The sequence below is a fragment of the Canis lupus genome, chromosome 12 (assembly GCF_048164855.1).
Source record: "Canis lupus baileyi chromosome 12, mCanLup2.hap1, whole genome shotgun sequence".
NCBI lineage: Eukaryota > Metazoa > Chordata > Mammalia > Carnivora > Canidae > Canis > Canis lupus.
This window is the reverse complement of record NC_132849.1, coordinates 43,465,805-43,491,010: the sequence shown is the minus strand read 5'-3', so window position 1 is coordinate 43,491,010 and position 25,206 is coordinate 43,465,805. Positions and strand designations below refer to the sequence as shown.

The window sequence follows — 25,206 nt, the reverse complement described above, 5'->3', positions numbered from 1 at the left end:
GGCTGGGCCCTGTCAGGTTTACCTTGAAATTTCCATTGTGACGTCATATGGGGTCACACACAGCCTTGAGGGAGAGGAGCTGAGAGGAGCATTGGGTTGAGAGGAGCATTGGGTTGAATAATGGCACTGATTTGGGGGCTGGCCATGCCGCCTCCACCGTATGTCAGCCTTCTACTATTATTTGGTTTCCTTGCATGGGGACTTTGGATACTCTTTTCTGGGAAACAGAGCAGGAAGCAGGTGGCAACCAAGACAGACTCCAAGGTATGTAATGCAACCCTCCCTTGAAATTCACTGCTCCCTGTCTCTGCCCCCGAAGCCATGGCAACTCCCACATCTTGGGCCATGAGAGGAACTGGCTGGGGAAAGAGGGGAGTTGAGATCGTTCCTATGCATGTCTTTTCGATAAGTACAAGTCATGCTCGATCCTGTTCCTTTCAGTTTGTTTCAACAAACCTCGAGCACCTATTATATGTGGTAGCATACTAGACATTGAAGAAAAATAAAACACCATCTCCCACCTTTTAGGAGCTCGAGGTGAACTGGGGGAGATGATCAAATGGGTCTGTATATATAATCCAAGGAAAGAGAACGTGATGAGTTAACAGAAGTATAAATATTGCTGCAGACGTTGGAGGTGGAGTGTTTTGAAGCAGGGAGATCTATAAAATGCCTCTGGAAAGCTCGGGTTTGAATTATGCTTCAGAGGAAGGGTAGGGCTTTGAAGGTGGATAGTGTGGATGGAAGAGAGTAGTGAAGACTTTCCTGTTGTAGGGAATGGATTGAGAAAAAGCATGGGAAGTTGAAGAGTGTTGGATGTGTTTGTAGAGAGGACACCTATGAGGATGGAGCGTAGAATAGGGAGCCCAATGAGAGAAAATTTTAGAAAATTGGTAGAGATGACATTGTAGAGGGCTTTGAATGCCAGGCTGAATGCTTCTGATAAATATTATTCCCATATGCAATTGAAAGATGACAGAGGGGTGAGAATGGGGAAAATTAACAAGGCAGGAAACCACAAATGTTGGAGAGGATGTGGAGAGAGGGGAACCCTCCTGCACTGTTGGTGGGAATGTGAACTGCTACAGCCACTCTGGAAAACTGTGTGGAGGTTCCTCCCTACGACCCAGCAATTGCACTGCTGGGGATTTTCCCCAAAGATACAGATGCAATGAAACGCCGGGACACCTGCACCCCGATGTTTCTAGCAGCAATGTCCACAATAGCCAAACTGTGGAAGGAGCCTCGGTGTCCATCGAAAGATGAATGGATAAAGATGTGGTTTATGTATACAATGGAATATTCCTCAGCCATTAGGAACGACAAACACCCACGATTTGCTTCGACGTGGATGGAACTGGAGAGTATTATGCTGAGTGAAATGAGTCAATCGGAGAAGGACAAACATTATATGGTCTCATTCATTTGGGGACTATAAAAAATAGTGAAAGGGAATAAAGGGGAAAGGAGAAAAAACGAGTGGGAAATATCAGAAAGGGAGACAGAACATGAGAGACTCCTAACTCTTGGAAACGAACTAGGGGTGGTGGAAGGGGAGGTGGGCGGGGGGTGGGGGTGACGGGCACTGAGGGGGGCACTTGATGGGATGAGCACTGGGTGTTATTCTATATGTTGGCAAATTGAACACCAATAAAAAATAAATTTATATAAAAAAAAGGAAAATGGCAGAGGGTGCCTGGGTGGCTCAGTTGGTTAACCCTGTGATTCTTTTATTTTTATTGAAGGTTTTATTTATTTATTCATGAGAGACAGACAGACAGACAGACAGAATAGGCAGAGACACAGGCAGAGGGAGAAGCAGGTCCACGCAGGGAGTCCAATGTGGGACTTGATCCCAGCACTCCATCCCTGCACTGGATCCCCGGACTCTAGGATCACGCCCTGGGCTGAAGGCGGCACTAGACCCCTGAGCACCCCCGGGGCTGCCGGAGAGTCTGCCTTTCTAACAAGTTCCCAGGTTCTGTTACTGCTGTTAGGCTACAGACCACTTTCTTTCTTCAGAACAGAAAATTTTATTTTATTACTTAAAAATTTTAATTCCAGTATAGTTAACATACAGTGTTATATAAGTTTCAGGTTTACAATATAGTAATTCAGCAATTCTGTACATTACTCAGTGCTTGTCAAGATAAGTGTACTCTTAATCCCCTGTTTTTACCCATACCCCACCCACCTCCCCTCTGGTAACTATCAGTTTGTTCTCTGAAGTTAAAGCAAGTTAAAAACAACATGTCAGGGACGCCTTTGTGACTCAGCGGTTGAGCGTCTGCCTTCAGCTCAGGGGGTGATCCGGGGTCCAGGGTAAAGTCCCACCTCAGTCTCCTTGTGGGGGTCTGCTTCTCCCTCTGCCTATGTCTCTGCCCCTGTCTCTCTTTCTCTCTCTTTCTGGGTCTCTCACAAATAAATCAATAAAATCTTTTTAAAAATGCAACTGATTTACTGTATTTTGCAACTTCTCTAAATTCGTTTATTAGCTCTAATTGGGTTTTTGTGTGTGTATTCTTAGGATTTTCTGACAACAAGATTATGTCATCTGTGAATAGACATGGAGATAGTTTAACTTTTTCCTTTCCAATTGAGATGGCTTTTATTTTTCTTACCTAATTGCTCTGGTTGAAGTTTCTAGTCCAATATTAAAGAAAAGTAGTGAAAGTGAGTATCCTTGTCTGTTCCCCCCCTTAAAGGCAAAGCTTTCAGTCTTTCACTGTGAAGAATGATGTTAGCAGAGGGTTTTTCATAAATACTATTTACTATATTGAGGACATCCCTTCGAACCCTAGTTTGTTGAGTGTTTCTATTTTTTATAAATCATGAGTGAGTGTTGGATTTTGCCAATGCCTTTTCTCCATCAGTTGACATAATTGTTCAGGTTTTTCCTCTTCATGTTATTTCTTAAAGGTTTTATTTATTCATTCATTCATTCATTCATTCGAGACACACACAGAGAGGCAGAGACATAGGTAGAGGGAGAAGCAGCCTCCTCATGGGGAGCCTGATGGGGGACTCGATTCCAGGACCCTGGGACTACAACCTGAGCCAAAGGCAGACACTCAACCACTGAGCCACCCAGGTTAATGTGGTGTATCACATTGGTTTACTTTCTTAGGTTAAACCACCTTAGTGTTCTTGGGAGATCTTACTTTCAACACTTCTGTCCAACATCGGATTGCTTAGCTAAAACATTTGCTAATATTATGAATGAAATTGTATAGACTGTTTTAATATACTCTCAGAGACTGATGTCCTGAATCAAAAGGAAGAAATAAAAATTATTTTATTTGAAGTGGCAACACATATCACTTCTGTCTTTAAAATGATCTGGGGTGTGCCTGGGTGGCTCAGTTGATTAAGTGTCTGCCTTTGGCTCAGGTCATAATCTTAGGATTCTAGGATGGAATAGGTTCTCCACTCAAGTGGGAACCTGCTTCTCCCTATCCCTCTGTTTGCCACTCCCCCTGCTTGTGCTCTCTTCTCTGTCAAATAAATAAATAAATAAATAAATAAATAAATAAATAAATAAATACATAAATAAATAAAATGACCTGGAACAACTTGGCTTCCACCTATATTTTAGTTTCATCTCTCACTACTTAGCAAAAGTACACCCAACAAATCATGACTTTATAATCTTCTTGGTGATGTTCCCATTGGCTGGAATGCTCTCTCTTTACCTAAAAATCTTCTGGTGATAATTTAAACTCCAGTTCAATTGGCAATTTCTTGAGTAATTTTTTCCTTTTTTCCCAGGCAGTTAACCACTGTCCTCTTTATTCCCTAACCTTTATATTTCTGTTACCACATGATATTGTAACTTAGGCGTTTAGACCTCTGTTTTCCCCAGTAATGGGAGTTCCCAGAATACAGGGATCTCATTTACTTTTGTAGTCCTGGCACCTAACGTAATGCCTAGAAGTTAGTAAGCGCTCATTAGATGATTTATGAATAAGTGAATGGGGTGGTAATTGTTGCTGTGGTTATGGTTACCAACTGGATCAATAATTGTATCTGTAAGACGAAATGTGCTGTTGATAAATTCTCTAACCTAGAACATTTTCTGGTTTTATTTTTTTCCTTTTTGTGCCCCTCTAGACTTCAAGGCAGCATAAATTGAAAAAGATCCAGAAATTCACAGGTCAGAGAGATCTTATACTTTATTCTTTAGCTCAAGGCTAATGACAAATCAACAGTGGGTCTGCTTTTAGACTGTAGACTTTAATAACAGGTAGAGGGAGGGAGGTTGAAAAAGATTGTATAAGTGAAAGAAATGTGCCTATTCTTCCTAACATCTGCAAAGATGCTGAATTCTTTCTGGTAACTTCCAAAGAGATGTAAACTGATTTATAGTTCTTTCTATGCTTCTGTTCCTCATGCTTTCTTTCCTAATTTCCTTTTATGCAAAACTCAAAGTATCAGGAAAGAAATTTGATGAGATCTTTAGTGGGGGAAGTTTCGATACATTTTTCCCCTGCCATAGACGCTGAATAGACTCCTTTGAAGGAAAAAATATGTATTACAGATTTATTTCCCTTACTCCAACTCCCTACTACCGTGATTGTTCCAGCTGTTTCCAATGACTTACATCCACTACATGGTAAAGGTGGCATAGTATATTTTAAAATATAAAAACTTAGACCGACATTACGTCTGAGCTCTATCACTACTTAACTTTATGATTCTGGACATGATTTCACCCTCGATCTCTTCTTTGTAAAACAAGTGGCTTGAACTAGGTGGTATCAATAATTATGATTCTAACAGATTCTTTACCTCTGCTCCCAGCTTCCCAGTGGGAAGAAAATCTCAGAATGGGTTGCTCTGAAGCTAACCTGACAAAGTGAGTAAAATTGATCGTCACTATTTATTCTTTCTTTCTTCAGCCTACCCTACTGATAAACCCTGTAAAGTTAGGAGAAAGATACCTAGTACTGTTTTACTTTTCTGACTGTGATAGTAGTTTCCTTTCTAACTTAAGCCACTCTTCTTATTGGTTTCCTTATTAGTACTTTTAATATCACTTCAATTACACTGACACACTCTGTTGTATCCAGCTTTTCAAGACTCCCTGTGGGATGGGCCCAGGAATATATACTCTGGTCAATGAACAGAAGTCTTCAACAGATCTTCAAACATCTGGAATGCACAAGGTCAGGGAAGGTAGTTTCTGGGTGGGGGTTGAAAGTGATGGAAGTTTTTGGTATTTTTTTTTTTTTAGGTAAACTCTACCCCCAATGTGGGGCTCAAACTCACAGTCCCGAGATCAAAAATTCCATGCTATACTGACTGAGGCAGCCAGGTACCCCCAAGCTGGTAGAACTTTTAAGAGAGAGGAAGGAAGGGACTGAAGGGAAGAAGGGTTATAGAGAGGGAAGGAGGGGAGGGAAAGAGAGAGGGAAAAGCGAGATTGTTAGTTGGTTGGTTGGTTAGTTTTGATAGTGGGGATAAATTCTGAGTTCAAAGGTTTAAGAACAACTGGTTTATGAATCATTTCTGATTGCAGTGGAGACAATGGCCTCCCTTTCCTCCTGGTAGAGGAATTCTTTCTATAAGTAATTGAAGTTGGGGAAAGCAACCTCTTTTGTTGTTGTACTCCCTCAGGTCAAAATATTTTACATTTGAAATGGCCATTATCTTTCCCTTTTCCTACTTTTCCTACCTTCTCCTGCTTCAAAGCAAATGGAATTTTTCTTTATTTCTTAGATCAAGTCTTATGCACTCGTGTTTGCAAGAATCTTCGGATATGATTTCTTCCTCCACCTCCTCTGTGTTTGTGTCTCAGGAGCCTGTTCTACCCTGTTGTGGCTGTAAGAAGGCAAAACATTCTACTGATCACAGCATCTCCTCTGGATCATTATGCAACAGCTCCAGCCTGTCACACCCTTCTGTCATTTCTGAAGGAACAACCTGTCAACTCCAGAGCCTTAGTTTACCTACTTTACCCAAAAACCAGTCTTCTGTGCTCAGGAACCAAGGCACATCCCTGCCCCCTTTTCAACTCTCACAGCTTGGGAAATCAAATCTTTTGGAGGATTTGGCAGCTCTTTCACCATTAAGGTCTCAAAGCTCTTTTATCAGCTCTGTTTTTGAATCCCCAGATCTCTGTCAACAAGAACAAACAAAGAATGGGAGAGGGAGCAAGAGTCATTTGACATTGGATCATGGGTCAAGTTCTATCTGCAAGGCAAGACCACGATTCTCAGGGCGGGCTCCACTCCAGCTCTCTCCTTTGGCTAGGTGGAAGTTAGAAGGACATATGGCTTGGAAGGTTTGTACTTTGAAGGAACAAACAGTTCCTCTGCCTGTGAAGGAATCATGGGAAATGCTGCATTATTTAACTGAGGCACGAGGAGGAGTAGTCTCTGAACCAGAGAAACCTCAAATGCAGGTATCTATGCCTACCCATCAAAGCACTGAACAAAGTATCAACAATAAATCCCCAAACTGTCCATCATTCCAGCTCCATGTGAATATTGGAGTGGAATCTGGATTGAATAGAACAGAAACAAAAATTTCACAGTCACTTATCCCAGGTAAGCTGTCACAACTGGGGGATGGCCCCCAAATCGTTGAATCCAGGCCCTTAGTTACATCACTGGGCACTCCACCTCCCAAAAGTTTAGGAGTTGACATAGTTCAAGGGGAAACCAATTTCCTGCAGAAGAAGCCAAAACACATCCTAGAGCTTAGTATAGAGCAGAGGGTCATAGGTCTTCCGGAAAAAAGGATGCAGCAGCATGAGACCCAAGTGACTAAAGTGGAGTTGGCCCCAAGGCTATCATATCAAGTTACAGATAGCATAAAGGTAACTCCATTGGCATTACTTCAAGTCATGGATTCAATGGGGATCATCCCAGAATCACATTCACAAGTGACAGAATCTGTGGGTTTGTTCCCGCAGCCACCAGATGAAGTTGGGAAACCAGACGAAACGATGAAAAGAGTGAGTGTAAGCACAAAACCATCATATCAAATCACTGAATCAGTGGAGGTAACATCAAGTACTCAGCATCAAGTTATGAAATCAAAGATGACCTCCAGATCACCAAATCACGTCACAGATAATGTGAAGGTAACTCCTGTAGCATTGCTTCAAGTCATGGATTCTATCGGGATGATTAAAAAATCACATTCACATATCATAGAATCAGAGGGAATAACCCCAAGAACACAGTATCCAGCCATGGAGTCTGGGGATATAAACACATCGTTGGATCATGAAGTCATGCCACCAGGAGAGATAGGTCCACAGATAGGACATGAAGTTGTGGAAACTGTGGAAATGACTGTAGGGCCACAGTTTAAAGTTGCTGAATCCGTGGACATAACCTCAAGGCCACAAAATCAAGCCATAGAACCATTGAACATTCCTCCAGGACCAGTGTGTCAAAACACAAGATCCCTGGAAATGATCTCCACTCCATTGCATCAAGTTACAGATTACACAAAAGTAACTCCAGTGGCACTATTACAAGCTGTGGATTTCATGGGGATAATTCCATCAGCACAGTCACATGTTATAGAATATGGAGATTCACAGTCTAAAATTGCAAAATTGACCCCAGGAGTGACTCAACCAGATGGTTTGACTTCCGGCTCTCCTACTACTATTGGTTCACCTGGAGTTGTAGAAACTGTGGGTTTACCTCCAAAGCCACCACCTAAAGTCACAGAATCAGTAGGGGTGATTCCAATGCCATCACATCAATCCGTACATTCTCTAAAGGTAACTCCAGTAGCCCTGGGGTCACCCATGGGAATGATCATAGCATCACAATCACAAATTGTGGAAACTCCGGATTTGACCTCAAGGCCAGTATCTCAAGTCAAAGAACCTCTGGAGTTGACCCCTGGGTCATGGATTCAGGTGCTGGACTCTGTGGGGATGACTCCACAACCATATCATCAACGCACAGAAACTATGGCATTAACCCCAGGCCTATCTCATCAAGTCATAGAGTCTTCAAGGATGACCCCGTGGGATCAAATCTTAGAACCTTCAGAGATGAGTCCAAGGCAAAGCCACCAAACTATAGAGACTAGAGGGTTGGCCTCTGATCCCACAGTCACAAATCTAACTGAGTTGACACAGTCACCTCATCAAATAATGGAATCTTTAGGTACAGTCCCGAGGTCACTGGGTCAAAGTACAGCATCTGAGGGAATGAATCAAGAGCCACTGCATCAAGTCACAGATTCTGCAGTATTGACCACTACATCACTACTGCCAGATGTAGAATATTTGGGGGTGAAGCCAATGCCACAGCTTAAGGTTGTGGATTCCATGAAGTTATCCCCAGGATTACAAAATGTAAAACCTATAGACGGAACCTCAGGTTCAATCCCACAAATGGCAAAATATGGACAGTTGATCCCAACTGTGAACTCCATAGAATCGGCCCCAGAACTTCAACTGCAGGTTGTAAACTCTGATGGGTTGGCACCCATTCCACTGCTGGAAAGTGGGAATTCTGTGCAGTTAGCCCCAACGTCTCAGCTTCAAGGTCTGCAATCTATTCGTTTAACTCTAGGAACACAAGAACAAAGTGGAAAATCTGCTGAGTTAGCCCCAGCACCACAGTTACAGAATAGGAAATCAATGCAGTTGACCTCCAGTCCACAGTTGCAAGGTCTGGAATATGTTCATTTGGCCGTGCCACCAGAGTTTCCAGATATAAAAGCTGCGGAGTTGACCCTAAGACCACTACAGGAAGACATGAAATCCATGGAGTTGGCCCCAGAGCCACGGTTACCTGATGAAAGACCAGAGGAGATAGCTCCAGCACTCTTACTTAAAGATGTGAAAATTCCTCGAATGGTAGAATGCAGAAGGTTGATTCCTACAACACAGGTGGAAGGTATGAAATACGAGGAGCCGATTTCAGGGGCACGCATTCGAGCAGTGAAATCTGCAGAGCTCAACCTCAAGCCAAATCATGAAGCCATAGATCCCGAAGGATTGACTCCATGGCATCAAGCTTTAGAATCTTCAGGAATGATCACAGAGCCAGGATACGAAGGAGCAGAAGCAGAGTTGACCTCTGACACTTGTCACCAGAGGAAAGAATCTATGGAATTGAAACAATCATCTTTAGGAAGTACTCCAAGGCCATTGAGCCAGACTTTAGAATCTATGCAGATGAACTCAATGCCATTCCAAGGTGCTCTTGAGACAATGCTCCAAAGCGTAAAAGCCTTGGAGACTCGGATGTCTCAACACACAATACAAGAATCTCCAGAGTTGGTACCAGGATCAGAGATTCAAGATCTGACCCCAGAAGTGATGAACCCAGAGTCTCAAGGTATGAAGTCTGTTCATCTGAATCTAGGACCATATTCCGAATTTATGAACTATAAGGAGTTGGCCTCAGAACCACAATTTCAAAGTGTGAAATCTGTGCCATTGACCCCAGGACCACGGCCCCAACGTACAAAACCTGAGACGTTGACTCTAGGGCCACTAATGCATGATAATAAATTTGTGGATTTAACTGTACCACTGGAAGCATCTGGGAGGTTAATTCCTGAAACACATGTTGAATCAAGGAAAGTTACCATGGAACCACACTTAGAAGCAATGAAATCTCTGAGTTCGACTTCTAGATCAAGGCATCAGGACACAGCCTCTGCAGCTTTAGCTTCTGAGATCTGGCCACAAGAGGAGGAATCTGTGAAGTTAATCCCACAGCAAGTCACGGAAACTGCTGGGATGATGCCAAGGCCACATTTTCAAAAGTTTTCAGAGATGACCTTGGGACCAGGCCATCAAGGCACAGAAACTGCGCAGCTGACTTCTGAGGCTTTGCTCCAAATGGCATTAACACAAAAACCAACAGGTCAAGTTATGGAATCTACAGGAATGACTCTAAAGCCACATTGTCAAGTTACCGAGCCTTCAGAGATGCCCGTAAGGTCAGAACATGAAAATACAGAAAATTTTGGGTTGGCATTGCTTCAAGTTGAAAATATCCAGGAGACAATGCCAGTACCACCACATTTAGTACAAGGATCTCCGGAATTGACTTTAGGACCAGGCATGCAATATGAGAAATCAGAGCCACTACTGCAAAATTTGAAATCTGTGATGTCAACCCCTGGAACATCCCCATTAATGGAAGGATCTAAACAATTTATCACAGGAGCAAAACGACATGTTATGGAGTTGACCGCAGAGCCACAGCTCCAGGGAGTAAAGTCTATGCAGCTGAAGCCAGAGCCACAATTACAAGATGTGGAATATGTTAATGTAATTCAACAGCTAGCTACTACTGGAGTGGTAGGATCTGAGAAGCTGGTACAAGAACCAGTACTACAAAGTATACTATCAGAAGACTTGACTAAGGGGGCACAGCTTCAAGGTGTGAAATTGACCCCAGGGCCGCATTTACAAAGTGTCAGATTTTCAAAGTTATCCCCAGGGCCACTTCTTCAAGGAGAAAAACCTGTAGATTTAATCTCAGGATCCCCACATCACAGTGTGAAATCTGATGAACTGACCCCAGGTTCACCAATGCAAGAGATGAAATCCTTAGATTTAACCCCAGGGCCAAACCATCAAAGCCTTATGTCTGTACAATTGACTCCAGAATCACAAACTCAGAGTATGAAATTTGTGAAACAAAACTCAAGACCACGCTTGCAAGATGTCAGATTTTCAGATTTGACCTCAGAACCAAAGCATCAAGGTTTCAAACGTGTGCAGTGTGTACCAGGAACACAGCTTCAAGATATACAGTCCGTAGGATTTGAAACAGAATCATCTTTGCAATCAAACCAAGGGCTCTTGAATGAGAATATGAAATCTCTTCTGCCTATTGAAGGATTACAGTTTCACAGCATGGAATCTATGAAATTGACCAAAGAACTACAGTATCAAGGTGTGAAGTCTCAGGAACGGAATCTAGGACCAAGGCAGCAAGAGGTGAAATTTTCTGAATTGACGTATGGGCCAAAGCTTCAAGGTGTCAAATTTGGGGAGCAAACCCCAGGATCAGTGTTTGAAGGTGTGAATTCTGTGGAGATGACCCCAGAATTAGGGCTTCAATATTCTAAATTAGCAAAGACGTCTTCGGGGCTTCAAGATCTAAAACAGGTGGGGCTTAGCTCAGGGCCATGGCTACAAGATATCAAATTTTGTGATCTGACATCAAGAAGTCAACCTTCCAGTGTGAAATCTTCAGAGTTAAACTCAGGGCCACAGCTACAGCATGTGAAATTTTTTGAGTTGACCCCAAAGCCAAAGATGAAAGGAATCAGATCTATGGGGTTGTCCCCAGGACTTCAAAAGCAAGTGGTCAAGCCTGAGGTATTAGTACCAGAGACATTGTTTCAAGGCATAAAACATTTCGTGGTGGGCCAAATGTCTAACTTGGAAGGTAACGGTCCTTATAAATTCATCTCACAACCACAGAAACCAGATGCAAAATCTATGGAGTTGACTCCTGAGTCACAGTTGCCAAGAGTAAACTATTCTGAGTCGACTAGAAGACCACATTTACAAGCTATAAAATCTTCTGAAATGATCCAAGGGCCACACGTGGGAGGTGTGAAACCAATGGAGCTGACACCAGGCTCAAAACGTCAAGGTTTAAAATCTGAGTTGTTGATCTCAGAGCTGAAAGATGTGAAATCTGTGGCCTTAGCTACAGGACAGTGTCTAAAAGGTATGAAATCTATGTTGTTAACCCCCAGTCCACAGCTGGAAGGTGAGAAATCTATGGAGACAACCACAGTGCAAGGGATAGAACATGTCAAATCTGTGAAAGACACCAAAGATACTAAGCTTCAAGTTGCAACACCTGACTTGGCTCTGCATGCAAGAATTCAAGAATTCAAAGGAGTGGAGATGGTCCCGAGAACACAACCGCAAGATGTGAAAACCGTGGAACTGAACTTTGGGCTAAAGATGCAAGGTGAGAAACCTGTGCCTTTTGCACCAGGACCATTGCTCCAAAAGTCTGAACCGCAAGATGTGAAACCTGAGGAATTGACTTTAGAGCCACAAACGCAAGATAGGAAGGTTGTCGACAGTACCCCATGTGGAAAGCATCAAAGCTTAAAATCTGTAGAGGAAACTCCAGATTCAGAGCTGCAACATGTGAAATCTGTGAAATTGACCCCACGGGTAAAGAAGCAGGAAGTAAAATCTGGGAATGTGACCAGAAGAGCAAAGTTTCAAGGAGTAAACTCTGTAGACTTAGCCCCAAGCCAACAGTTTCAAGGGATGGCACTCATGAATTTCACTTCTGGGCCAGAACAGGATGGCAAGATATCTGTAATCTCATCAAAGCAGCAATGGAAGAATTCAGAGCAATTGAAGAGAAGGCTTAAGGCAGAAGATGGGATGTCTTTGGAGTTAATTCCAGAACTAAAATTTAAAGGCAGAAAATTAGAAGACCTCAATTTTGAGTTAGGATTTGAAGATATAAAATCACTTGATTGGACTCCTGAATCAAATATTCAAGGTTTAAAACCTAAGGAATTCAAACTTGAACCACAGTTGCAAAGCCTAAAATCTCCTAAGTTGACCCCAGGGCCCCAGTTGCACCAAGTAAAACCCTCAGAGTCAGCTTCAGAGCCACAGCTTTGTGTAAAAACTCTTGAGTTACAACAAGAGCCGCTGCTTGAAAGTATGAGATGTAGTCAGTGGATACCGGGACCTAAGTTCCAAGCCGTGAAATCTGTAGACTTAAATCTTGGGTCACATTCTCCAGGTGTTAAATCTGCAGGGTTGAAATCTTCGACACAGTTAAGAGATGTAAAGTCATCTGAATTGACTCCAGGGCCAAAACCTCAAAGTGCAACATATACAGAGTTCAACCTTGGGCCACAGCTGCAGAATGTGAAAACCCCTGAGGTGCTACCAGGACCACAGCTGCAAAAAGGGAAGGCTTTGGCATCCACCTCGGAGCCACAGCTTCAAGATGTAAAAACTACTGAGTTCAAAAAAGAGCCACAGCTTGAAACTGTGAGGCGTATTCAGTGGATACCAGGACCTGATTTCCAAGCCGTGAAATCTGTAGAGTTAAATCTTGGGTCACATTCTCCAGGTGTTAAATCTGCAGGGTTGAAATCCTCGATACAGTTAAGAGATGTGAAGTCATCTGAATTGACTCCAGGGCCAAAACCTCAAAGTGCAACATATACAGAGTTCAACTTTGGGCCACAGCTGCAGAATGTGAAATCCCCTGAGGTGCTACCAGGACCACAGCTGCAAAAAGGGAAGGCTTTGGCATCCACCTCGGAGCCACAGCTTCAAGATGTAAAAACTATTGGGTTCAAAAGAGAGCCACAGCTTGAAACTGTGAGACGTATTCAGTGGATACCAGGACCTGATTTCCAAGCTGTGAAATCTGTAGAGTTAAATCTTGGGTTACAATCTCAAGGTGTCAAGTCTGTAGAGTTGAAAGCTTTGAAACAGTTAAGAGATAGAAGGTCATCTGCGTTGACTCCAAGGCCAAAGCTCCAAGATATACAATCTTCGTCATCACTCCAGGAACATCAGCCTCAAGGTTTCGATTTGAAACCTTGTCTACAGGTTAGAAGTGTGAAATCATGTGACCTGACTTCAAAGTCAAAGTTTTGTGATATAAAATCTATGACATTCAAATCTAGGCTTTGCTTGCATGATAGGAAATCTACTAAATTGACTGCAGGACCAAAGCTTCAAGAAGTGAAATCCTTACAGTCATCCCCAAGAGCACAGCTTCAAGGTGTGAGGTCTCTAGTGCTTGCGCAAGAGCCACAGCTTCCTGACACAAAATCTGGGGTATTAAGCCAAGTGTCACAATTACAAAGTGGTACAACTATAGAGCTGAACTCCCCACGACACTTGAAAAGGATGAAGTCATCTGAGTTGACTCTTCGGACAAAGCTTCAAGGTGTGAAATCTGAGAATTTCAACTCTGGGTCACAGTGGCAAGATCTAAAATCTTCTAAGTTATCACCTGAGACAAAGTCCCAAGATATGACATTTATTGAGTTAAATCCAAGTTCCCAGATGGAAGGCATAACCTTTTCTAAACCGACTGCAGGGACAAAGATTCAAGGTGCCAAATTTACAGATTTGTTTGGGTCATCGTTACAAGGTGTGAATGCTGCTGAGGGGACCTCACAGTCAAAGCTTCAAAGTGTAAAACATAAAGAAAGCGACCCCAGTCCCCAGACGCAAGTTGTGAAATCCTCGGACCTGAACCTTGGATCAGAGCTTCAAAATATGAAACTGGCGTCCAGCCCTGAGCCACAGTTTCAAGGAGAGAAATGTTCTAAGTTAATCTCAGAAACAGAGTGTCAAGATGTGGAATCTGTGAAGTTCAAACCTGGGCCACAGTTGAGGGGTATGAAATCTTCCGAACTGATATCAGGGACAAAGCTTCAAAAGGTGCAATCAGTGGATTTCAAGTCAGCCCCACAGTTACAAGATATGAAACCTTCTAGGTTGATCATGGGCATAAAGCTTCAAGACATTAAATCTACGAATTTCAAGTCTGGACCACACTTGCAGGATGTGAAGTCTTCTCAAGTGATCCCAAGGGAAAAGCTTCAAGGTATGAAATCTGTAGAACTGAAACCTAATCCAAAGTTACAAGGTGAGAAATCTTCTGATTTGACCCTGGGGAGGAAGTTTCCAGCTGTGAAATCAGGCCCACAGTTACAAGATGTGAAATGCTCTGAGTTGATCATGGGTATAAAGCTTCAAGATACAAAATCTACGGGGTTCAGTTCTAGATCACACTTTCAAGGTATGAAGTCTTCTAAAGTGATCCCAGGGTCAAAGCTTCAAGAAGTGAAATCCTCTGAGTTCAACCATGGTCCAAAGCTACAAGGTGGGAAATCTAATTTAACCCAGAAGAGGAAGTTTCAAGGTATGAAACCGGTGGAGTTCAACCCTGGACCACAGAGACAAGGTGAGAAATCTGATTGGATACCTGAGTGCAGGCTTCGAGATTTGAAATCTGTTGAGTTAAAACCTGTTCCACAGTTACAAGGTGTAACCTCTTCTGAGTTGGCACCAGAAACAAAGCTTCAAAGTGGAGAATCTGTGGAGTTCCTTGCCAGACCCATGCAGCAAGATATGAAATCTCTTGAATTGACTCTAGGTGCAAAGGTCAAAGATGTGAAATCTTTGGGGTTTGGGTCAGCCCCACAGTTACAAAACAGGAAACTGCATATGTTGACACCAGGGGCACACCTTCAAGGTGTGAAATCTATGAAATTCAACCCCGGGGCAAAGTTGCAAGGTGCAAAATCTCCTGAGTCCATAAACCTTCGAATAATGAAAACGACAGAAGTCAAACATGACCCAGAATTTCAGGTTGCAAACCCCTCTGAGTTAGCCTTGAAATCAAAGACTTGCAGTGTGATATCTTCCGAGTTCAAAGCTGGGAAACAGTGGCAAGAAGAGAAATCTTGTAAGTTGAAACCATGGCCAGAGCTTCAAAGTATGAAATTTATGGTATACAATCCTGGACCACATCTGCAACATATAAAATCTTCAGAATTATGCAAAGAGACAAAGCTTCACGATGTGAAAGCTATGGAATTCAATCCCGAGCAGCAGTTGCAAGATGTGAAATCTCCCGAGTTAGGCAAGGGAACAGGTATGCTTCAAGGTATGCAGTCTTTTGAGCTCAATCCTGGGCCACAGCTACAAGAGATAAAATCTGAGTTGTGCACAGATGTGAAGCTTCCATATGAGCAATTTCTGGAATTCAAGCATGAGCCTAAATTACAAGGTGGGAAATCCTCTGAATTGAATCCAGGGCCACAGCTTCAGTGTACAAATCTTGTGGCATTCAGCACTGGGCCACAATTGAAAGGTGTAAAATCTGAGTTGAACCCTCAGCCGGGGCTTCAAGGTATAAAATCTCAGGTGTTCTGCCTTGGGCCACATGTGCAAGGTGTGAATTCTTCTGCATTTATTTCAAACCCAAAACTGCAGTGCGTAAATTCTTTTGGATGCAACCCTGAGCCACCTTTGCAAGGTATAAACCCTTCTGAATTAACTTTAGTTTCAAAACTTCAAGGTATGAAGTCTTCTGAAGTGAGTTCAGGGACAGAGATTGCAAGTGAGACATCTATGGTGTTCAACCCTGACCGGCATTTGCAAGATATGAAATCTGAATTGATTCCAGGGTCGAAGTTTCTAGGTGTTGCACCTATGGAATGCAACCCTGGGCCACAGATGAAGTGTGTAAATTCTTCTGAGTTGAATGCAGAGCCAAAATTACAATGTGTAAATTCTATGGGGTGCAAACGTGGGCCACTTTTGGAAGGCGTACAGTCTTTTGGGTTGACTTCAGGGACAAAATGTCAAGGTATGGGATCTGAGGTGAATCCAGGGACTAAGAAGCAAAGTGAGACATCTGTGGTGTTCAACTTGGAATCACATTTGCAATGTTTGAAATCTGAATTGATTCCAGGGTCAAAGTTTCTAGGTGTAGCACCTATGGAATGCAACCCTGGGCCACAGGTGAAGTGTGTAAATTCTTCTGAGTTGAATCCAGAGTCAAAATTACCATGTGTAAATTCTACGGGGTGCAAACTTGGGCCGCCTTTGCAAGGTATACAATCTTTTGAGTTGACTTCAGGGATTAAATGTCAAGGTATGGGACCTTTTGATTTGAATCTGGGAACAGAAGTTCTAGGTGTAAAATCTGTTATGTTCAACCCTATGCAACATTTACAAAATGTGAAATGTGAATTGACTCCAGGGACACAGTTTCAAGGTATAACATCACGGGAGTTCAACTGGGGCCCACAGCTGCAAAGCATGAATTCTTCTGATTTGAAACCAGGGTTAGAACTTCAATGCATAAATTCCATAAAGTTTAATCCAGGGCCACAGATGCACGGCACAAAGTCCTCTGAAACTAACCCTACATCAGAATATCAAGGTACAAAATCTGTTCTGTTCAATGCTGGAGCATATTGGCAAGGTGTAAAATCTTCTGAGTTAATTCCAGGGACAAAGTTTCCAGAAATCCAGTTTTTGGAGAATCACTGTGGGTCACAGCCACAAGTTGTACAGTCGGTGTTCACTTTAGGCTCTCCGTTAAATGGTATGAAATCTGTGTTATTTTTACCAGAGCCACTGCTGAACGATGTAAAGTCGGTGGAGATGAACAAAGAGCCACTGCTTTGTGGTGCAAATTCTGTGAAACTGATTTCAGGCTCCGAGCTGCAAGACTTGAAATGTGAGATGTTTGCACTAGAGCCATGTTTTAAAAAAATGAAATATGTGGAGTTAAATCCAGGGCCACATCCTCAAGGTATGAATTCTGAGGAGTTGCCCTCACACCTTAGACAACATAGTGTGAGATCTGTGGTGTTTGCACCAAAGCTGTGTTTTCAAGATGTGAAATCTCTGGAGTTGAAACCAGGACCGCAAACTCAAAATGTGAATTCTAAGGATTTGAGTTCTTGCCTCTGGCAGAAATCTGTGATGTTTGAATCAGAGCCACGTTCTCAAGATGTGAAATCTTTGAAATCAAACCTATTGCCACATTGTCAAAGTGCTAATTCTTTAGGGTTGTCAACGTGCCTCAAGTCACCACATGCTAACTCTGAGGCCTTTGCACCAGAGCCATGTTTTCAAGATATGAACTCGGTAGAATTGACACCAGGGTTCCAACAGCAAGGTACGAATTGTCGAGAGCTGACTTCAGGATGGCAAGGTATGAAATCGGTGGTGTTGGCACCAGAGGCAACTAAAAAGTTTGCACCAGGACCATTGTTGACTAGCGTTAAATTTTCGGATTGGTCTCCGGAATCACAGCAACGAGGTGAGAAATCTTTGGAGTTTACTCCAGATCCAAAGTTGCAAAGTATAAAACATGTGAAATTGTCCTCAGCCTCTCTACAGCAAGATACAAAATCTGTAGAGTTAGCACCGGGGGCACTGCTTCAAGGAACAAAAGCTGAGATGCTAAATCGGAAAAGAAGCTATCAAATCACAGACTCTGAGATAATCCCTAGGCCAGGGCATCAGTTTGTAGAATGTGCAGAGATGATCCCGACACCAAAGCATCAAGTCCCTAAATCTATGAATTTGATTTCAATACCAGTTTATCACATCACAGAAAGGTTGGCACATCAAGGCAATGAAACCACAGAAAAATATGTGGAGTTGACCCCAAAGCCAACAAGTAAAGCCATGGATTCTTCAAGAGTGCCTCTAAGGCTAGATCTTCAAGTACCAGAATCTGTTGATCTGACTCCAGTGCTAAGGAATCAAGGTTCTAAATCCTTGAAATTAACCCTAAAGAAAAGCTACCAAATCCCAGAAACTCTAGAGTTGCTCTCTGAGTCACGGCCTCAACTTAGAGATTTGAGAGAGTTACATACAAGGCCACTGCAGCAAGCTGTAGGATCTGAAGAGATTACACTAGAGCCCAGGCGTCACACTACAGAAACTGTGGGATTGACCTCCAAGGCAAGGCAAAAAGGGAAGGAATTCCTCAGAGTGACCCCAAAGCCAGTAAGCGAAACCACTGGATATTCAGAGAGATGTCCTAGGCCCTATCCTCAAGCACTAGAATTTGTGGAGGTGATCTCTGAGAAAAGACTGCAAAGAGGAGAATCTGAGGCACTGATTACAAAGTCATTGCATCATGTTCCAGAATCTCCAGAAATGACATCAGGGCTAGGATATCAAGTTCCTGAATCTGTGGGTTTAACCTCTAGGCAGTGGCTTCAAAGGAGACAATCTTTAGCGTTGCTCCAAAAGCAAACAGGTCAAGCTGTAGGACACACAGAGTCTGTAGAGCTCACATCTGAGACATGGCAGCCAGGGGATGGATCAGTGGGGCTACCACAGTCACAGAATCAAAGTATAAAATATTCACAGAGAGCTCCAGGAGTACGGGCTCAAATTACAGAAGTTATGAGGATTAGTCCAAAGCCACTAGATCAAGTCCCAGGATCCACAAAGACACAGCTTCAAGCTGCGCTCTCAATAGGAATAACCCCGGGAGCCCCCCAAAAAGTTACTGAGTATGTGAAAGTGACTCCTGGGCCACCACTTCAGGTTGTGAAGTCTGTAGCATTAACCCCAGGGCCAGCCTTTCAAATGATAGACTATGTTCAGCTGACCCCAAAACTGCAAGATGTGAGACCCTCTGAGTTTACCTCAGAGCTGTGGTTGCAAAGTGTAAAATCTAAAGAATTAACCACAGAGCCAACACACCAAATTTTGGACATAATGAAGTTGACAGGCTTTCAGATTGTAAAGACTGTGTTAATCCCATGGCCACCACTTCAAATTGTAAAATCTGAGGAGTTAGCACCAGGGCCAATTCCTCAGGTTGTAGAACCAATAGGAGTAGCATTAGGATCAGCGATAGAAGTAATAGATTGCTTCAATCTTCAAGAAATGGTAGAACCCGTGGAATTAACTCCAAGGCCAAATACCCATGTGAAATCTGCAGAATTACTCTCACAGCCAGCATGTCCCTTTGAGGAGCCTGCAGTGTTCACTCATGAACAAGGGCTTCAGGCTGTGAAAGCAATAGGGATAAAAATAAGGCCTCCTCAAATGATGGAATCTGAGGATTTGAATCTACGACAGGTATATCAGAATAGGGAATGTGAGGATTTTACATCAAGAGAGGAGTTACAAATAGGGAACTATTTCTCTAGATTTCTCCATAACTCTTCCAACTCCCTCATCACAAGTTCTGGTGAAACAGAATTCGGAAGCCTTTGTGATTTTGAGGTGCCAGAAGTATCAAGGGCCTTGGATATAAGAAACATTGGGACAGATATTTTTCAGCCTGAAGAGTCCTTTATAGACCCTACTATGATACAATCTTCAACTCTTCCCTTTTCCCTTCACAATCAACTCTCTGATAAGATAGCTAACATTGTAGAAACTCCACATTTTGAGATCTCAGGAGTGGGTGTCATATCTAAGACGACTGACAAGAAGCAGGTGGAAGAGCTAGGGAACTCACTCCAGGGCCTATCCCAACATCCACCACAAAGCTGGAGATCACCACCTAGGACATTCCACTCAGGCTCGAGAATTCAAAGAGGCCTTACCAGCTCTGTCCTGGGCAGACAACAGAACGTCTGGGAGAATCACTCCTGGAGACAGCGACTACCTCGAAAATATCTCTCCAATATGCTAATGTTGGGGGATGTCTTGGGAACCACGATGGAAAGGAAGCTTTGTTCTCCAACATCTTTAATGGAAAGAGCCACTAGAGATATCCGTCAATCTATCCAGAATTTATTTGGGGTTCCAGCTGAACTGATGAAGCCTTCCCAGAGTCTGCTAGAGAAAGGTCGAGGTGTTATTCCTCAGCCTTCAGTGGCCAGAAACTACATTCAGAGGCACACTTCATGTCGTGGTCACGAGCAAAGAACAGCCTTAAGAATATGGACACGTAGCTCCATGTCCTCCATAATACAGCAATATTCTGGGACTAGAGTGAGATTAAAGAAAAGTTCAAAGCTCACTGATATATCCCAGGACATCTTTCAGCACATACCATTCAGCACATCAGAGGGCCAGCCTCCTGCCCCAGTACAGCTAGAGTCTTCCTTCAATATAGTTTTCACCAGGAAAGATTCTGTTCCAGTGGAAGAGAGTGAGAACTCTTTGAGTTTTGAGTCCCAACACAGTCTCAAGCCAAGTTATCTTCCCCACCAGGCCAAGACTGACTTCTCAGAACAGTTCCAGTTGCTACAAGATCTGCAGCTAAAAATAGCAGCAAAACTGTTAAGGAGTCAAATACCCCCAAATGTACCTCCGCCTCTAACTTCAGGTCTGGTTTTAAAATACCCTATCTGCTTACAGTGTGGCCGATGTGCAGGATTTAATTGCTGTCATAAATTACAGGGCACTTTCGGACCTTACCTTCTTATCTATCCACAGCTCCACCTTGTACGCACTCCTGAGGGCCACGGAGAGATTAGGTTGCAACTTGGCTTTAGGTTGCAAACTGGGAAAAGACCCCAAGTCCCAAAGTACCACAGAAGAGACAGACCCATCACACCACGAAGTCCTATATCACCATCGCTAAGGTCAGCGAAAGTCTATACTCGAGCTTCCAAGAGTCCTACTTCTTCTACGATATATTTCCAGTCTGGATCTTCCCAGTCTCCTTCTCCTGTACGAGTCCACATCAGGCGAAGGCAGTATAGAGGCCCTGACCTAGTAGGAAAGACAGAAATTAGAAAGCCGGGGCTCTATGAATTTAGTCAGGTTCACTCTCTACCAGAGAGTGTCTCTGAAAGCAATCAGAATGTAAAATGGGCTAAAAGGAAAACCAAAAAGACCCATAATCCAAAATACCCATACCCAATGAAAAGAATCACCAAGGGAAGCAGAACACAAAACACAAAACTCTACACAAACGGTAGAAGCATAATACAGAGTCCTTCTAGGGAATTACCAGCCCAGGTAAGAAGCAAGAGGACTGGAACATCTCAAGCTACCTCTGCGTCTTTAAGAAGACAATCTAAGAAATCCTCCCAACCCAAATTCATTCAACTGCTTTTTCAAGGCCTAAAGCAAGCATTGCAGACAGCACACAGAATTATGACTTCTGCTGGGCAGAAGCCCGTGGACAGGCCACGGCCAGACCATTCGTGGTCAAGCAAAAACCAGCATCTAAAACAAAGAGCCAGAAATGATTACCTATCAAGAGATATCAAAAGAGACAGGATGTCAGTTGTTAAGGTAAAGCCAGTAGACATAACCACTAAGCAGAACATGTTATGGGAAGAAAGAGAGCAATTCAGATCAGCTCAACCACCAGAAAGAGATAGCTCTTTCCAACTCAGACGTACCCAACTGCCTAAGCCCATAGTTTCCCAAGGAAGTGCCGCTTTCAAAACCAGTTCACTTGGACAGCCTATGGGTATTGTTCAAAATGACTCTAGCAGCAAAGGTAAGAAAAAGCTCTACAGAAGTGAAATCTCTAGCCAGGAGTCCAAGAACTCCAAAACAGGAACCGGAGTTCAAGTCGGAGGGAGAAATCTACATGGTTCACCTCACAGAACCTCACACAGCCACCTTAAAGAGAAACTCGCACCCAAGAAGCAAAACCACAGCTTCTTAAGGGAGAGAACCCCATATAATTCCTCTGTAAGGAGCCATCGCAGTCCCTCTGAGAGGAGATGTCGCAGTCCCTCTGAGAGGAGCCATCGAAGTACTTCTCAGAAGAGCCATCACATTCCCTCTGAGAGGAGCCATCACAGTCTGTCTGAAAAAAGCCATCACAGTCTCTCTGAGAGGAGCCATCAAAGTGCCTCTGAGAGGAGTCATCGCAGTCTTCCTCAAAAGAGTCATCACAGTCCCTGTGAGAGGAGCCATCACAGTCTTTCTGAAAAAAGCCATCACAGTCCCTCTGATAGGAGCCCTCGTAGTCTCTCTGGAAGGAGCTATCACGGTGCCTCTGAGAGGAGCCATCGTGGTCCTTCGCAAAAGAGCCATCACAGTGCCTCTGAGAGGAGGCATCACGGTCCTTCTCAAAAGAGTCATCACAGTCCCCCTGAGAGGAGCCATCGAAGTCCTCAAAAGAGTCATCACAGTCCCTCTGAGAGGAGCCTTCGAAGTCCTCAAAAGAGTCATCACAGTCCCTCTGAGAGGAGCCTTCGAAGTCCTCAAAAGAGTCATCACAGTCCCTCCGAGAGGAGCCATCGCAGTCCTTCTCAGAAGAGCCATCACCGTCCCTCTCAGTGGAGCCATCGCAGTCCTTATCAGAAGAGCCATCACAGTCCCTCTGAGAGGAGCCATCGCAGTCCTTCTCAGAAGAGCCATCACCGTCCCTCTCAGTGGAGCCATCGCAGTCCTTCTCAGAAGAGCCATCACAGTCCCTCTGAGAGGAGCTATCACAGTCTCTCTGTAAAGAGCCATCGGAGCCCTTCTGAGAGGAGATGTCGCAGTCCCTCTGAGAGGAAATGTCGCAGTCCCTCTGAGAGGAGATGTCGCAGTCCCTCTGAGAGGAGCCATCGAAGTTTAGGATTAATCTGAGATTTTGTGAGCAATCAAGTACCCTCATTTGACAAGTATTGTAAAACAATCGTTTTTGTTGAAACTTTGAAAAATAAAAGAGACCTAGGGGGAGTGATTTCTTAACCATGTTGATTAATTCCCAAGATGTTAATCATGCTGATCATATGAAGTATTGTTTTTTTTTGGTTGTTGTTATTATTGTTTTTAATGTGCTTATGCTTATTCATGAGAAGGGATATGGGTATATCTGAGTCTTACACTGACAGTGATGAAATTCCTATGGTGACAGTTTACTAAGAGGAGTCAGAGGGGACTTGACTCTTATTGGCCTCCTGATACTAGCAAGTCTTCCAAGTAGAGATTTCTCCCATTGTTTTGGATGGTGGGTTTTGGTCCTAGAGTACTGCTAATTCCTGTTAAATTTTTTTTTATACTTTTATTGAGGTATCATTGAAGTACAATAGAATGCATCTTTACAGTATACATACTTAAAGCATACAGTATGATCAGCTCTTTTTTTTTACATTTTTAAAATTTAAATCAAATTTTCAATATAGATTATAACATCCAGTGCTCATCCTATCAAGTGCCCTCCTCATTGCCCGTCCCCCAGTTACCCTATCCCGCTCCCACCAACCTCCCCTTCCCAAATCCTTGGTTTATTTCCCAGTTAGGAGTCTCATGGTTTGTCTTCCTAATTTTTCTCACTCAATTCCCCTCCCCTTTCCCTTATAATCCTTTTCACTATTTCTTATATTCCATGTATGAGTGAAACCATACTGATTAGCTTTGACATGTGTAAATAACCATAACAGTGTCACTACAGTCACTATCCCTCCCCCAAGTTTTTTTGGGTTCCTTTGTCATCCATTCTTTTCCCTACTCCTGTTCCCAGACAGCACTGCCCTTTCTTTCTGTCACCATACAGTGGTTTGCATGTTCTAGGATTTTATATAATGAAATCAGGTAGTATGTTCTATTTTTGCATGATTTTTTTCATTCAAAATAGTGGTTTTGAATGAGAACTAATTTTTATTGCTGAATAGAATTTCATTATACAAATACCATAATTTGTTTAGCCATCTTCCTTGAGACATTTGGGTTCTTTGCCTTCTGGGAGTATTAAAATAAAGCTGTTCCGAACATCCATGTGCACTTCTTTGTGGGAATTTTTTTGTTTAAGATTTTATTTATTTATCACGAGAGACACAGAGAGATGCAGAGAGAGAGGCAGAGACACAAGCAGAGGGAGAAGCAGGCTCCAGGCAGGGAGCCCGATGTGGGTCTTGATCCCGGGTCTCCAGATCACGCCCTGGGCTGAAGGCGGCGCTAAACTGCTGAGCCACCCGGGCTGGCCCTTTTTTTCTTTTTCTCTTGATAAATACCTGAGATGGTATTGTTTTACCAAGATATGCCATCTTAGGTTGATTGGTCATATGTCTGGAGTGTGTTAAACTTTTTAAAAAAATTTGCCTGTTTTCCAAATTGGTGGTATAATTTTATATTCCTATCAGCAGTGTATAGGAATAAGTCTTTAATTTTAGCCAATTTTAAGGGTGTATAGTGGTGTTTCATTGTCATTTTAACATTTTCCTGATGAATAATGATATAGAACATCTGTCATGTGCTTATTAGCCATTCATATATCTTCTGGGAAGCACCTGTTCATATCTTTTGCCCAATTAAAGATTTTGTTTTTGGGGTTCCTGGGTGGCTCAGCAGTTGAGCGTCTACCTTTGGCTCAGGGTGTAATCCCTGAGTCCCAGGATCCTGGGATCAAGTCCTGCATTGGGCTTCCTGTTTGGAGCCTGCTTCTCCCTCTGCCTGTGTCTCTGCCTCTCTCTGTGTCTCTCATGAATACATAAATAAAATCTTTAAAAAATAAAGATTTTTTAATGTATTTACTTGATAGAGTATGAGAGAAAGAACGGACACAAGTAGGGAGAGGGGTAGAAGGAGAAGCAGACTCTTTGCCGAGCAGGAAGCCTGACTGGGGGCTCGACCCCAGGACCCTGGATCATGACCTGAACTGAAGTCAGAAGCTTAACCAACTAAGACACCCAGGCACCCCTCTTTGGCCCATTTTTAAATGTTGAGTTGTCTGTCTTGCTATGGAATTGTAGCATTTTTATAAAGATTTTATTTATTCATAGAAATGCAGAGAGAGAGAGAGAGAGAGAGAGAGAGAGAGAGAGAGAGAGAGAGAGAGGCAGAGACACAGGCAGAGG

At 43.1% G+C, this 25,206-nt stretch overlaps 1 protein-coding gene across 3 annotated transcripts; it reads left to right on the top strand.

Moving 5' to 3' along the window:
• Window positions 1–20: 20 nt before the first annotated feature.
• On the top strand, window positions 21–24,127 carry LOC140601934 (uncharacterized). Of its 3 annotated transcripts, XM_072771418.1 has the most exons (6): window positions 21–264; window positions 4,111–4,153; window positions 4,801–4,855; window positions 5,070–5,165; window positions 5,719–22,615; window positions 22,757–24,127. In XM_072771418.1, the coding sequence occupies exons 1-6, from the start codon at window positions 121–123 to the stop codon at window positions 22,994–22,996; spliced, it is 17,475 nt and encodes a 5,824-aa protein (XP_072627519.1). In that variant the 5' UTR covers window positions 21–120; the 3' UTR covers window positions 22,997–24,127. The 3 variants fall into 3 exon arrangements, with proteins under 3 accessions (XP_072627519.1, XP_072627518.1, XP_072627520.1); XM_072771417.1 differs by having other exon boundaries at window positions 5,719–24,127; XM_072771419.1 differs by having other exon boundaries at window positions 4,111–4,189; window positions 5,719–24,127.
• The last annotated feature ends 1,079 nt before the right edge of the window (window positions 24,128–25,206 follow it).

Excerpts from the sequence above, each read along its gene's own strand:
- LOC140601934 (XM_072771419.1), top strand. The coding sequence starts at position 121 with ATGGCACTGATTTGGGGGCTGGCCATGCCGCCTCCACCGTATGTCAGC. Across the intron at positions 4,190-4,800 it reads ACTTTATTCTTTAGCTCAAG|CTTCCCAGTGGGAAGAAAAT; the intron begins GCTAATGACAAA and ends CTCTGCTCCCAG. Across the intron at positions 5,166-5,718 it reads AAACATCTGGAATGCACAAG|ATCAAGTCTTATGCACTCGT; the intron begins GTCAGGGAAGGT and ends TTTATTTCTTAG.